Consider the following 15,334-nt stretch of genomic DNA (forward strand, 5'->3'; position numbering starts at 1 on the left):
GGCGTCGCTGGGTTTTGCTCATGTTCTGTGGTGGGCGCTGGGTGGTGGTGGGCCCTGGGTGCATTGTACTGTGTGTGCTGCTGCAGCAGCTGCTTTCCCAGCAGGGAGGAAAGGAAACCAGTGGGTCAGCTAGAAGCGTGCCAAGGGCTGGATCCGCTCAGCGTACCCTGCCGGCACAGGTAGCCATTAAGGGTTTACTCGTACCATATGGCCTTGGCAGGATTAAAAGTGTGTGTTTTGCAGGAGAGTTAAGAGGACTGTGGGTTGAGAGTTTGTGTTAAATCTCTAATAGTGGCAGGAGTTTGTGGGTAGTTCTTTTAAAAAAGAAGTAAAACCTGGCAAATGTAGTGTGGGCTGCAAAAGTTGTAAAGCAGACTGTGTTATTAGCCACAGGAGGGTTAAACAGTTGAACATCGACTATTTCACTCATAAATGATAACTAATATGTGTTTCTGTTACTGAGGCAATATTGCTGCTATCTCGGACTTCCCTGTTCCTGTCAATGGGCGATGTGTGGCCATTCTGAATGTGGCCACGCTTTGCTCAACAGTCAGTGTCATCTGTGGGGCCCAGAAGCTTCCTGCAAGAGCAGGGTGGGAATGAGCAGCTATTGAGAAAAGCTCCAAAGAACAGAGAACTTCCTCCATTGGCAGAAAAGCCCTTTAAAGGAGTTTCTTCACTTTCCAGCCATGTGTCGGAAACCTCTGGCAGAAGGGGACTGGAAACTGGATGATGGATTTTAAGAAGCTGTAGCTGTACCCCCTTACTCCCCCCAATCAATTACTGCTTGCATTTACAGGGTAAAATTAATGAAGTTAATTATATCTGCTCAAAATCTTGGTTATGTGAATTGCTTCTATGTAGTTTTTTAATAGAGAAATAATTTCTTTGAAGGGGTCACAGGCTTTTTTTTTTCTTCAGGCTTGGTTTGGTTATGTTGGTTTATTGTCCCCATGCTGCCCGCTGCTATGTGAAACACTCTGCGGTGCACCTTTTAGAGTAATGTAAGATACCCAATTCAGATTAAGGACCACTGCAATGTTCAAAGCAAAAATACTGAAATAATAATAAAAGTACTATCAAAAACCAATATCTAACAAAAGGTGAAGAGGACGGATTCAGAGAGTTAAAACGTAAAGAAAAATAAAAGAGGAAGGTGCTTAGAGGGTAGAAATACATCATGTAAACATTGTGTGTTTAGCAAAGAAAATTTCTAGTACACTGCCTGTCTGACAGTCCCTTACTTGTTCACCTTGGTGTCACATTTTCAACATGCAGCTTTAGCCGAAGCAGTTTTTAGGGGTGTGTTTACACATCAAGGTGTGGGGGTGGAGGGGGAAGGCCAAAGAATAATCTGTTTAATAAAACATTTAGAAGTGGTACATTACAGTGTATAGTATTCAAGATAAGGACTTCAAAGAATGTTTGGAGAGATCAAACATACGCGATTGCGAGGCTTTAACTGATCATTTTATTTTAAAATTACCTGACATGTAAGGTTGGCATTAAAGATAAGCCTAAATTTAGACCTGGGGGGAAACTTTGGCATCCAATTCAGTTTTTACTGAGTGGTGTGTTGTTTTTCTTAGGAATCTTTTCTGTGGATTTAAATTAAAACTTTTTCTTGGTTTGTGGTTTTTTTGGTTTTGGGATTTAAAAAAAAATTAAAAATCAAAATAGGAGGTTTTTATTTGGAAACTGTCATCCTGTGTCCTGTGGTGATTTAAACTTAGGTTTCTGTTGTGCCTGTTGTGCCCTGGGCTTACACCTGGCCTGTGCCTCCTGTGGCAGCCCGTGAGCAGGACCTTCCAGGCTGTCTCTGTCCTTGTGTCTCCTGAAGGGCAGAACGTGATGAGTTTTGTGAAATGTAATTTAAAAAGATCCTGGTTTACATGGAAAATAGGAAGGAGATATGTACATTACTAGAGCTTTCCTGCAATATTGTGGCAGCGTTTCCAAATGGAGAACTTCAGGGTTTTCAGTTAAAAGACTTGTTTTGATTTTTCTGTTGATAAAATTTTAATTCTTACTGCATACAAGTTCTCATTATGCACAAAAGCAATGCTAACAGAGATCATTTCCCAGGAGGAAAGGCAAAAGCATCGTATATGCGATCCTGATACAAATAATTACCTCCACAACATATGCAGTATGGTAATACGGGGTTAAGCATGGCACGAAGGCTTGCCTGGTGGCCCAGCAAACAGAAGAACATGAAGATTTTGAACAGCCCTATTATCTGGGCATTTAGTTAGGGCTCTCTGAACACACACGCTTGAAAAACCAGTTTAACAGCAACATGCTGGTTGAGCAGAGTCAAGCAAGTAGGTCTGGGCAGGCGTTGGGAATCCTTCAAGGAAACAAATGTTCTCGACTGATGATGCTTCTCCAGGGCGTCAGGGATGTGAGGTGTCCTTTGGAGCTGCAGGACAGCAGGTGGCGTTCCTTTTGTTAATGACCAAGACACACCAAAGGAAGTCATACTTCCATTTCAGAACTTCTTTTTGTTTGGGTTGTCTTGGGCTAGGTGGATTGAGAGAGGAGCTGTTTTTGGGTTGGTTTGTGCAGTGCCCAGCATGAGGAGTTGCATACCCGTGGGTGAAGTTCACTAAGAGCTGTTGCAATGAGAGCAAAGGGATGTCTTGTCTTCTAAAATAACATTTTAGTAAAACATGTGCTCTAAAACCCCCATAAAAGTCACATGGAGACAAAATATTTAATGTGACTACTGTTTCAATTGTACCGGTTACAGGAATCATTAACACAGAGGGAGTGCTTCTGTGAAAACTGGCAGTTTTAGAATGAATCAAAATTGTTTGTTTGTTAGGTGAGTTATCATAGGGACTTGGGTAGTTGCTAGTTTGACCTAAATGTTAGAGATACTGCATGTTTATCATCATTTAAATGTTTATTATGTTTGGCTAAGAATATAGAAGCCATTGGTTTTGTTTGTTGCTGTGAAATTGTTTTAAGTGTTACAATTTCAGAGTGATAGACTATATCAGTGGTTTATAATTGTGTGTATATATGATTTTGGTATTTTACAAGATTCTGGAGGTTAAGCCCCTCAGCTGTCACTGTTCTCTTTGTTTGCCACTGCTGGAAACACCTTAGCAGTAGCAAGTAAACTGCTGGCAAAAGGAATTGCAGCACTGGAGATAAAGTTGTTTCTAATCTACGTACTTCTCAGTCGAGAATCATGGTATGAGGAAAAAGCACATTCAAGGAATCAGTCGATTCTAGCTTTTTTTCTAATGTACTGTATTTATAACCTTTGACAATTTGAGCTGAGCGCAGCAAAAACCTGGCCTAGTTGCAAGGACTGCAAAAAAAATACACGCACTTTTCGCCCCCTGAATAAATGGTTATTTCTTTAGGATTAAATGCATATCTGCATTACAAAAAACTCTCCAAAAATACCAAAAAACAAAACCAACCAAACAGTAAGTGCTGTGTCTGTGCTCATTAAATGGTTGGAAAAGGATGTACAAGTCCAGATTTTTCTTTGGATCTACCTAGATACCTGTGCTCCTACTGCAGCATATTCCCTGATGCTTCTAATTCTAAAGGGGATATTGTACGTTTTGATGATACTTTTATTATCACTTTTCACTTCCACTTCCACGAACGTAAGATTTTGGCTACAGTCCTGAGTGATAATATGACAAGAGTAAGCCTTGAATTCTGGAGTGTAAGTCTAGAAAATAACACAGGATTTCTTAATGTATCTGTAATTCCTATCAGCACCAAAGTGCTTATGATTTGATAGAGATATGCTTTACTTCTGTGAGACTGTGTGTGAATACGTATATTTAGGCAATACTTTTTTTGCAATATTGCTGACTTAATTTGTAAAATACTGTTTTTTCATCTTAGGTCTGAGGGTAACTGTGTTACTAACATCATCCCTCATGGTATTGGGAGCTGGCCTGAGATGTGTTCCAGTTTCAGACCTAGAAATTAGGAAGAAGTAAGTGAATTAGTTACTTTTAATATACATATTTTATACTTTCTGCTAATGTAATTTTGCTCCTAGCGCAAATAAATGTTAGTACAAATTTGAATATATAGTACAAATACGAGTATAGTACAAATATGAATTTGATATGCCAAATGTTTGTTGTATGTGGACACGGGCTTACGTGCTTCTTTGCTTCGTAAATGCATTTTTCTAGTCCTTCTGCACAGTATCTGAAGATCGGGGATCTCTGTACAAACATGAGTTAATTAAGCCTCACCCCATCCTGCATAACTAATACTAATCTAATTTGCAAACAAGGAAGTAAGATTTAGAGAGGTTCAGAAACTGGCCCAAGATCACACAGGTACTCATGCCACAAAACCCAAACATATGTAATTTGTATGCAAATGCTAAATAATTAGTTCATTTTTCTCATATTTATCGTATGGGATTGTGCAGTTATACAGATGAATTTATGCAAAATGGCCTTTTTCATGTAGTCTTTTCCAGTCTGCATTCCAAAGTAGCCTTGTATTTCTCTGTGGTTGAAATGAATGACTTCTGAATGCAGGCAGTTTGTGTGTGATAGAGACAGCTTCCTTCCCAAAAATGACACAATTCAAACAATTCAATTGTCCTGTCAACATATCCTGAACCTGAGTATCCTCAGCAAGTACAGGAGTGGCACTCATTTTGTACAGCCAGGGAATATGGATCATCTGTTCACTTTCCTTTGCCATTCATTTTGAAGGAGGAAGAAGTACCGGCATTTCTGCTTCTTCATAAAAAGCAGTAGCACTAGTTCTTCAGTAGTTACGCTTGCAAAATATGTAAGCACTAAGCAAATAACTTACTTGTAAAAGGTTTTAATGTGTGTGGGGGGTTTGGTTTGTTTGGTTTGGTTTTTTTTCTGAATTCTAATCAGCTTCCAGACTGTCCTTGTATATTATTTCAGCAAGTTCCTCCCCCCTCCTTCCCCCCCCTCCCCCTCCCCCCCCAGTATTGCTTACCCTGAAAATCAGACGGGAAACCCTCAAGCTGAGAAAGAAAATGTTTGGTGTGAAGTAGAAGGCAGGTGACTAGATACCACGGATAAAACAAAGGAAGAGGTTCAGAGAGAGAACTGAGAACATAATGAACACATTGACTGTAAAACTAGTGTTGATCAGGAGTAAGTAGCTAGCATGTAATGAATGGATTAGTAAATTTAAGTGCAGCGTAGCAAGTAGGGTGTTGCAATTTCAGTTCTTAGGTGCTTAGTGAGCATATAAGGAAGCACCCAAGGTGCTCATGATGTTAGTTGCCCTGTGTTGCCTGTTTCAACGTAGTGCTCAAGGACTTTGTGACCATGGGAGGCTGAACTAAGCATATTGTGCTACCATTCACAGTGACCCTTTTAATGTGAAAATGTATTCTTGAGGCGGTCAGGAAGAGCTGTCCTCATTCTACCCTTGTTTTACCTTTTCTCAAGATTCTAAGGGGTGCTCAACATCCAGTTCCTCCATTCTGACCAATCTTGGATTAAATATGTTTTTTAAATGGGCCAGGCGGCTTAAATGCAATGAAATGTGGTGTCTTATGTAGCTTCTCATTTATGAGTTATGCCAAAAGACTTATGCTGCCCTGGGATTTACCGAAGCAAGGATGAAGACTGTAAGAACCTGAGAAGAAATTACCAAATGGGATTTAGATGTGAGGTATCATTTGGGGAGTGGGAAGGAGAGTTTCCATGTATTCTGATCGCCTTGAAACAAGGTTTTCCAGTGTAACTACAGTGAGGAGGCCTAGGAGAACAATGAAATAAATGCCTAAGGAGAAATATTCAAAAACAGCTTCTTTAACTAGGGAAAGAAAGACCGTGGACTGTATAGAGTCTGATGAGATGTGTAAAACATGGTGATACGTTTTATTGAAAACTATATAGGGAAAAAAAAAAAAAGAGTATGAGCAGAATCCTGATGGAAGAGGTTACTAATTTCGTTTATTCATGCTGTGAAAATATTCATCTTCTCCAGCTGAAATTGATAAATTTGCTTACTTAGCGTACTCCAAAAATAGAGAAATTTTCAAGAATTGCTGCTCTACCTGAGGAAGTAGTTTGATCTTTTACACGGTTTGATTAAAAATCTGCAGAGAATTAATTATAGCTAACTGTGAAGCAAAAGGATGGTTTTTAGTGAAGGTTTCTTAAGACATTGTAAATACTTGTACAGACTGTGTGATGTTATGCCACGTAACCTATGTTGTTTTGAGGGTTAAGGTGGAAGGCCAATTTTCATCAGTTACTTGAAGCATGATACCAAATAATAATATATTTTGAGGTGAGCATTACTGCTTAATGCATTAGCAACAACTGGCTGAACACTAAACCACACATTTATTCTGAATGTGTATATGTGTTAATACAACAACTTGAACGTTACAGAGCCGGTCAGATGGACAAGATGACACACAAGCTAATATTGGAGCATTTCAGAAGGCAGTGTAACTGGAATTACTTTAAGTGTTTTTTCATGTTTTGTAATGTGTTCCTTCAGTCCCTGGGTACTCTGCAGTAATACACTGAAGAATTTCCATGAGGCAGTTCTGTCAGAGTTAAGATACATAAAATTACAAGAACGTTCATGAGGTTTGTCAGATTTAGGGTTTGGTTTTGTTGTTGTTTGTTTGGGTTTTTTTCTACTTTCTAGCTGTCTCTGCTCCCAAAGCTCTTGTAATTTGACATTAAGGAGGGCTACTAAAGCCCACTGCCTATCAGAGCAATCACAGACGTGAGGAAATCACTTTTAAACTGACATTTAATCCTGACTGCTTTATGCTCCTTATCTTACACAGACCTGTAATATCCAAGTGTGTTCTTAAGCTCCTTTCTAGTCTGTAATTACTCTTTTGGCTCTAGTGTGTAGCAGCAGACTAAGACTATCTCCAGTTCTCCAAGTCGTGTTTTAAACACAAACCTTAACCTCTGTTTTAAGTTCATTTGTTGCCCATGTATATGCGTGGCTTATATGAGGGAAAATTCAGGTTGCATCTTTGAGCGTGTCTCTTGAAGCAGCTGCTCCTTATGGTGAATTTTTGTTTTCTGCCAGTGCATGACCTAAAAGTGTACTGGGAATCCATGCCAGAACTGCATAAATTCAGTGAAGGCTGAAGTGGGAGTGCATGGCAAAAATGTGGAAGTATGGACTTGCATGTGAAATTGAGGAACTGTCCTATACATGGACTAGTTAAGTCCCTCTGACGTACATGAATGGTCTTACCAGCTTTGCTCCCCAGCCCACTGACCTGTGAGGTTAATGTGGAGGTTAAAAAGAATTTTTGTTGTGTACCACACACTTCTGGGTTTGTCAAATGTGCCAGATAGGTGACAATGAATTTGACTTGAAAAAATAAACCCCCAAGTCATTATTCTTTTCTAAATGTTAGGAAAATCTCATTTGCCATGCCTTTTTTTTTTTTTTAATTCATGGTTAAAGCAAATTATATATAACATAAAAAAAGATGTTATCAAATTGTGCTATGCCTGAAGTTGTACCTTCTTCCCTTCTCTGAAGGTTACAAAAGCATCGTAATGCTTTTTGCTTGCATTTTGTCAAGTCCTTCCCTTTTTGACTACTGCTTGACACTGAGTGAATGTTTTCATTGGACTTCTTTAGTATTAGATTATTTTATCCTGAACATTAACACTACTAGGAAGCCATTTTTTAATAGACAAAAATCAGGGTTGTTTTTTCCCCCCCACATAACATTTCGTATTTATCTCATTCTGTATTTAGGAATAGATTTACAGACAGCTTAGGTTTTCCATATGATGGAAGGCAAAATGCTGTACGAGCTGTAATGTATAAGAAAGAATGGAATAAATGATGAAATCAGTCCATAGTCATAAATCTTTGGCTTTTAAGACTGACTGTGTGATGTGAGACTTCTTAAAATGTTTTTGAAAACAGGATAATTAAAGACATGGGAGTAGAGGATGTAACATAATTTGTCATTTGTATTGAATATATTAAGCAATTTATTAGAACTTAGTATGCTGCGGGCTGGTAGGGTTTGGCCTTCGCATTAGATTTCACAACAGAAGAGCAGTTATTGAGGACCTTGAGTTATGGCAGTGGGAGGGTGCTCCTTGGCAATAAGTACCATTAAAACATTTGTTGGGAAGCCAGCAAAACAATAACATGGAGAATGACAGTGGAAATAGGAGCGGTTATTTATGAAGTCATTTATGGGGGACATACCATTAATTGGTAGCTCCTGTAAAGGGTTTTTTTCTTTAATAATACCACTTCTTAGGATTCTGAATTTTTTTGCGTACTCTTAGATATATTGATGCTAACTTTTTCCTTTATTATGTTTGAAGATTCTGTCTCACCACATCTTTGGTATCTTTTATTTCTATTAGCTAGTTGCAACCTGGTTTGTATTTTATTCTTGTCAGGCTTATTCTTTAATAGTTCTGTGTTCTCCCTTTGTTGTCCCTGGAAGCCCAAAGAATTACATGAGATCATCACTTTATTTTTCTTTCCTAATTCTAAAACAACCATGAACCACCATTCTCATGCATGAAAAATGCAAGGGTGCACCTCAGAAGAAGTTATCTCAATTAAAAAAAAAGACTTATTAGGATTCTCATATTCCCTGGCAATACTGAACATACTTCTGTGCTTGAAAAGACACCCCAATCTGGAGCAGCTATGGAGAAGAGGGATCAAAATGTTCCAGGGAACAAAAAGAGACTTTTAGGAGAGGATGGTAGAAGAATCTGCCTGCAAGAAATACAGAGTGTGATACATGTTGTGTGCCCCCTAACTCACGGGGGAAGAGAAATGATGAAAAAAGTATTTAATCTAAAGCGCGGTTCTGAGAGTAAAAAGATGAATAAACATACCTGTTTGCTGTAACTCAGTGAATGTAGGAGGAAGATGTTAAGATGGAGCACTTGCCTGGTGCTGATAGCACTTGCTGGTGTGTGCTTTGGATGCAGTGTTGAAGGAAGGCTGAGCTGGGTTCATCTATAGTGTCAGGAAAAGGTCAGTGGGGAGAAAGGAAACAGGTCATTCACAGGTAGGTTCTCATGGGGAACGTTTAATTTTTATATGCCTGTAACTTAACAATTTAGCTTGTTTTTATTACCTCCACCAGCCTCATCATGCCCCATCCCTGGAAGTGTTCATGGCCAGGCTGGATGGGGCTTTGAGCAACCTGGTCTAGTGGAAGGTGTCCCTGCCCATGGCAGGGGGGTTGGAACTAGATGATCTACAAGGCCTCAGCTAGTATAAGCCTGTGCTGGAAGGGAAAAGAATTTATATTCTTTGTGGGATGTTTAGCTCCATCTCATATAATGGCAGGTGTTATCCTTAACTGTAGAAAGATTTTAATTTTTTAAATCATATTGAACCTTAGTTTTCTGACTCATACTCTGTTGGCTAATTTCTGTCCTTAAAGAAGAATTCACATTAGTTGAATTTACATTGTAGTTGCTGCATTTTCATCAAAATACCCTCTTGCTTTTTCACTGGCCTAAGAAAAATTGTTCACGAATGTTTAAATAGGTCTTATTTATTCCATTCCCTAAATTTCTGTAACTCCTGTACACTCCTGCTCTTTTACTAAAAAATCCTACTTAGGACCTATCTTGTGCTGAGTAATCTCCATCAGCTTTCTCCCATGGCAGCTCTGATAGCAGCAAGTCTGGTAACTTGTTTCAGTATGTTTTGCCTCATTTGCCCATAATGTCATTGCCTACTTGGGTTTTGTAGCAATGCTGTTTATTTGATATTTATGAGTGTGCCCTCTGTTAGTGTTGTTTTTAAAGTTGCCTTCTTTTAATAATGGGTTTGTGGAATGGGTTAGCTTTAAAAGGCACCCCACCCCCCAACCTTTAATTAAAAAAAAAATGCCAAAAGGAGCTTTGATTTCATGTGCCCTCATCCTTCAAATTTGGATAAAGCTTTAAGTGAAGAAATCCTCTTAGCCATGTGACAGCTGTGATGGCTGCACAATAACATAGAATCACAGAACGGTTTGTGTTGGAAGGGACCTTAAAGATCATCTAGTTCCAACCCCCTGCCATGGTGGCTGAGGGTACACTTGATCCCACTGTTCATGTTGCTGGCAAAGCCATTGAACAGCACTGGGTCCCAGTACAGACCCCTGAGGGATGCCATTTGTTACCAGTCTCTACTTGGAGATGTTGAGCCGTTGAGCGCAACTCTTTGAGAGCAACCATCTAAGCCAATTCGTTATCCACCGAGTGGTCCATCTGTCAGCATGGTGGGAGCACATGGGTGAATTTGTCACCATACTGCCATGGGCCTGGCTGTATGTCCGCCTTGTCTCTTTCCTCTGTCAGGAGATCTGATGGAGATGTCAGGATCTTGGCCTGAGATTGCTGCTTCATCTCTTTGCAAATCCTTGTCTCTCTCTTGGCATGCTTTCAGTAACAATAGATTTGGAGTAACTCAGGTTTTCCAATCCTTTTACATTTTAAACCAAAACACACTTTTTCAGATGATTGTAAATGTATTTGCTGTTTTCTTTTAAGAGTGGGAGAGAAGGCCTGAGGCTAGGATGCCTGGGAGATAGTATGGACCTTTCCAAATCTGCCTCCATAATAATGTGACTGACTGTGTTGAGGCCATGGTTTGTACAAGGGGTGAAACATGAGTCCAGCTCCTGATGAAAATGGTTGAAAGTACATTTTTAAGTTTTCATCTTTTCTTTTTCACTTTATTGTTGGAGATAATGTACCACACAGTGGCTCAGGCTTTCTGCTTGTAATAATTTTTCTTACTGATGGGGAAAAACAGCTTTAAGTTATTCCACATATCAATGGTCACATGCATCAAAAACAAGCTAAAAAATGCTAATGGCCTCAATCCATGAATATCCAGAAGGCATAAAGCTTTTGTAGTATAAATATATCATTTAATGAAAATACTGAAAAGAAGTGCATTTCCATGAAATTCATCTATCTGAATGTTATTGTTAATAGATGAATTCATTGCTCTACCCAGAGGTATTTTTTTCCCCAGTCCTTTTCCAGACATAGAGCCTTACTGCACTCTCTTCGGTTTATGAACAGAACAGCATTTGCATCAGATTCTCCCCATTCTCTGTTGCAGTATATTGCTGTAAAGCATGGATTTGACCTTTTCAATTCTATCTTTGCCTTAACAAGTGCATGTGAAGGTCCCACTTAATAGAGGGTTCTTTTGTTGCATTTATTTTTGTGACTTTAAAGGAAAGGCTCTATCCTTTTCTAGTAACTTGATTGTGGAAAATCAGAGGTGGTTCTTTACACAGCTGGTATTAGTTGCCTTTGAGGTATAATAAATCTAATGTATCATGCAGGTAAGTCCATGTCTTTTCATATTCCTTTTCCTGGGCAAGCTGCTTGCTACACACATCAATGTAGACACTCTAGAATAGGAGATACTTACTTGCTGCTTTGCCATGTAGGGAGGCTAAATTCAGTAGTACTTAAAAAGTGCTCTCAAGTCCTCCAGTGGAAGGGTCTCTTTCCTTTGCTTCCAGTAGTTCCCGCAATGAGCTAATCGCTATATAAATGTATTGTCTTCCAAATTAGCAGGAGTTGAACAATCCACTTTGTTCAATGAGTGAAAATGTCAGGCATGTGAAAGAAAAATTAGCCATCCATTTCTGTAAAACATTAACTTCTTTATCCAGAATCACTTTTTGCATTAATTGTTAGGATCAGTAGTTAATCTACTAAACTTTTCCAGACTAAGAGGCATGCTACAGTGCTGCCTTTGTGCAGCAGCAGGCTAGCACTCTTGGCTCCTTCATTGCTCCTCAGGCTTTGCCCAACAGCAGCAAAACTAAATTACCAGGTTTTTTTCCACTGCATTTGTATAGAAGTTTGAATAGTGACTAAATGGTCGGTTCTCATGGCAGCTAGTAGGAAAAGCACAGAAAAAGGTTCAGGAAAAAAGTCTTGTCTTCACAAGGCTCTTGAGATGAGCTCTGCTCCTTCACAGGACCCAGAGGAACCTAATTTCCCAGTTGATGGGGGTGCTCATCAGAGGCTGGTAGAGAAAATCTGCGTTTAGAGAGTCAGAGCAGTGCACTGAGGCAAAAGCCTCTCTTCCCCTGTATTGCTGGCTAAAGAAAAGGTGAAAATGCTTTTTCCACTCTCTTAATGAGTGTTAAAGTAATTGATAGGACTTCACAAGTTCAGTTAACATGTCTTAGAACTGAGCTTTGGAGACTTATTTTAGTGTTGTGGTTTAAATCCATTGTATTAAAAGTAGGTTTATTTTGAAGTCCTTTTCCTTCTACTGTTGCCTTTGTTTCCCCATCTGAGTACGGAAACTAATGAGATTTTTCTTTCACTTAAAATTCTCTTAAGTCCAGACTGTGGTACAAACACTGAATGTCTGGGGGTTTACATAGAAGAAGTGTTTATATAACACACAGCTTTTAAATAGCTTAACAAATCCAGTACCTGATGGGACTGTGACCATGCATGAAAAGTTTCAACCTGTACTGGGAGAAAAAGATGGATTGAGCCAAATGTAAATGGAAGCTGTTTCCCATCTTAACTCTATTGTATTATCATCAATCACTAAAACCTTCATCCTATATGATCTCATTTCTTTTTCATACCCAGTTTGCTCAGTGATACTGTAATTTCAGCATTTGTAGCCTTACCCTTCTTTTTTATTGTTGTTGTTGCCTGTTAGGGTATTGCAACAGTGACAGCAGGGAGTGAATAAAGCAGGTATAACCAGGTTACTTCTTAATGCTCATATAAATTCTTCTCTCAGGGAAGTGATGAAAACCATATAATTTAAGTTATTTATAATGTGACTTGACAAAAATCTGGAAAAGAGATGGCAATATGGTACAATAAGAGTTTTTCATATCTAATTTCTATTGCTGTATTAGAACTGTCCCTTGTTTCTATTATTTTGCAATTCAGAGGCCAGTTTAGGAACAAATGTGATCTTTATTTTTTGCAAAGGGGTGGATGTGTGTGTATATATATGTCTGTGTATTATTTTTGTATCTATATATGGGTACATAATGTAAATGTAGAAGTTAGTCATTACTGTGATGCTCTGGCACATGTTATTTTGCACAAGCATTTACTAGCAGTCCTCAAATAATTGTTTTGGGGTTTTTTTGTAACTTGCAGTTGAACACAAGCCCTTTAGAAGCTTGGCAGAGCACACAAATTCATTAGCACGGAGGTCAGGTGTGCAAAAACATTGACATTTTGAAATGAGTCCCTGACCCGGCTTCTGAAATGGTTAGAAACAAGATATTTTGGGTAGATGTTTACTTCCCCACTTGTGCTTTAAGCTAGACAGTCATCAATTATTTTTTTAAGTCAGGGATGAATTTCGGTTGTCACTTTTTCCAATTTTCTCTTTCATGATCATGATTAAAAAGCCTTCTACTCTTGTGTTATTTTCTGTTATTTGAGCTCAATAACTTTCTACTTTCTGATACATGAAAATAATTAAGATGATGATTGGCTAAATAATGCATCTGAAAACAGAGCAGAACTGGATAAATAACAGGTGAAAATTACCCTGTTAGTGCAGTACTTTTCCATCTGGGTAGAGTCCTGAGCTGAAGTTATCTTTTTAGCCCCTTTTTTTCAGGGGAGAGAAATAATGTCGTGTGGAATGAAACTGAAATAGTGACATGGAAAAATGCAGTTGCTCTTTGTACCTTTTCAATAGCAGAAACAAGAAAACTGAGGAGTAAGAGAAACAAACGTCTCGTGGTGTTGGAGCAATTGTTAGCACTGATGGTGTGCACGAGGAGACTCCTATGGGCTGTGAGACCAAAATCTGGTGCAGTGATGCTAAGACATTGTAGCAAATGGCAAAAAGCCACCAGTATTGTCATGTTCATACTCCTCTGTCAGAGTGGCTGCTATGTATGTCTCCCAGAGTAGCAGCTTAGTAAATGCACTGAATTGTGTATTGAATCTCTCATCCCTGCCTCTCTAGGGAAATGAGTTAAGGATGTGTAGAGGAACAATGCAAGCAATCTTTTTCTCAGGAAAAAGTAGCTTAATTGAAGCCAGTATTGGAAAACAGATTAAAAAAAGGTTTAGGCTGTTACCATATGCAGAGATTTTTGGGGTAGTAGTCTGTATATCAGTAGCAATGTAGTCTGAAAACAGTGTTTATTAACCAAAGTATGTTAGACTTGAAAAATTAAGCAATATGAAGATGAGATATGCTCTACCATGGATGATGATGTCAAGCTTGCTAAATGCCAGAAATGCAGATGGAAAGGCAAATCCATGGGAACAGACAGCACACCAGGCAGGGCAAAGTGGAAAAGGGAGCAGCCAGGAGAACACCAATAGAAGAGACAAAAATTGGCTGTTTCTTTGAAAAAACTGAAGCCAGAAAAGTAATGCAGAATTAAAATTGTGGAGTAAGATACTACTTTCTCCCTTTGGATCTGCAAAGTAAAATTGACATGTTTCTCCCTATATAGAGGTCAGTTGTAGAGCTTTATTCAAATGGTGGAGCTTGATATACATAATGTAAATCTGAAGTGTAAGTACATGATAATTTCCCGTTATATAAATAGGGGGTTTTGTTTGGTGTTTGGGGTTTTTATACAAAAAATTTCTTCTAATAGATGAAGGACCTACATGCCCATAAATGATGGAGATGAACTATTGTACTTTTTTCTGATTTTAGTATGTTTTATTTGTCCTTAGAATTAGTATAAAGTAGGTGTATTTGAATTAAAACAACATTAGCATAGTGGTATAAGTGAACAGGAGTGTTAGTATAGCCCCTATAGCTATAAAGGTTTTTTTTTGTGGTGACACAGTTTTTCTAGCATACAATAACAAAACCACAATTTAAGCATTACATTCATTTTGGAGCAAGAAGAAATGCTAAAATAAAATATCTATAAGTTGCAGTAGTTACCTCACTTGCTACTGAAATGCAGCTGTTTCTGGAGATGAAGCATTGCTCTGCAAATACCCTGGAACAGTTTAAAATAAGTTTGAGAATAACTTATTGTAGTGAGGTAAGCAGAATGAAAATACTGAAGTGCACAAGGTTACCTTGGTTTGTGCAAAGTACACTGAGTTGGAAAATAACCATCAGGGATGTGTGATGTGTCCTCCAGAAAACTGTACTGGAACATTATTTAGATAATCCTTTTTATTTATTTAAAACCATTTTATTTGGGGGCGGGGGGGCAGGAGGGGAGCAGTTTAACAAGCATTAAGAAGGGCTGACCATGCCTTGGTGAGGTCCATCTGAAGCACATCATGAACAAATAGTAATGGAATCTGTCCTTTCTATGTGAGCTTGGGGGGTGGGGAGGGTGGGGGGAAGAATTGCAATTGCTTATGTTTCA

General features: G+C 38.7%; 1 protein-coding gene across 1 annotated transcript in view; it reads left to right on the plus strand.

Moving 5' to 3' along the window:
• The window catches only part of SLC49A4 (solute carrier family 49 member 4), a 74,200-nt gene that overhangs the window by 15,796 nt on the left and 43,070 nt on the right, over window positions 1-15,334 (plus strand). The window contains exon 2 of the mRNA XM_056348040.1: window positions 3,877-3,970. Coding sequence (XP_056204015.1) covers window positions 3,877-3,970 — 94 coding nt within the window. The remainder of the gene's footprint in view (window positions 1-3,876; window positions 3,971-15,334) is intronic.

The sequence above is a fragment of the Falco biarmicus genome, chromosome 8 (assembly GCF_023638135.1).
Source record: "Falco biarmicus isolate bFalBia1 chromosome 8, bFalBia1.pri, whole genome shotgun sequence".
In the NCBI taxonomy this organism is placed as follows: domain Eukaryota; kingdom Metazoa; phylum Chordata; class Aves; order Falconiformes; family Falconidae; genus Falco; species Falco biarmicus.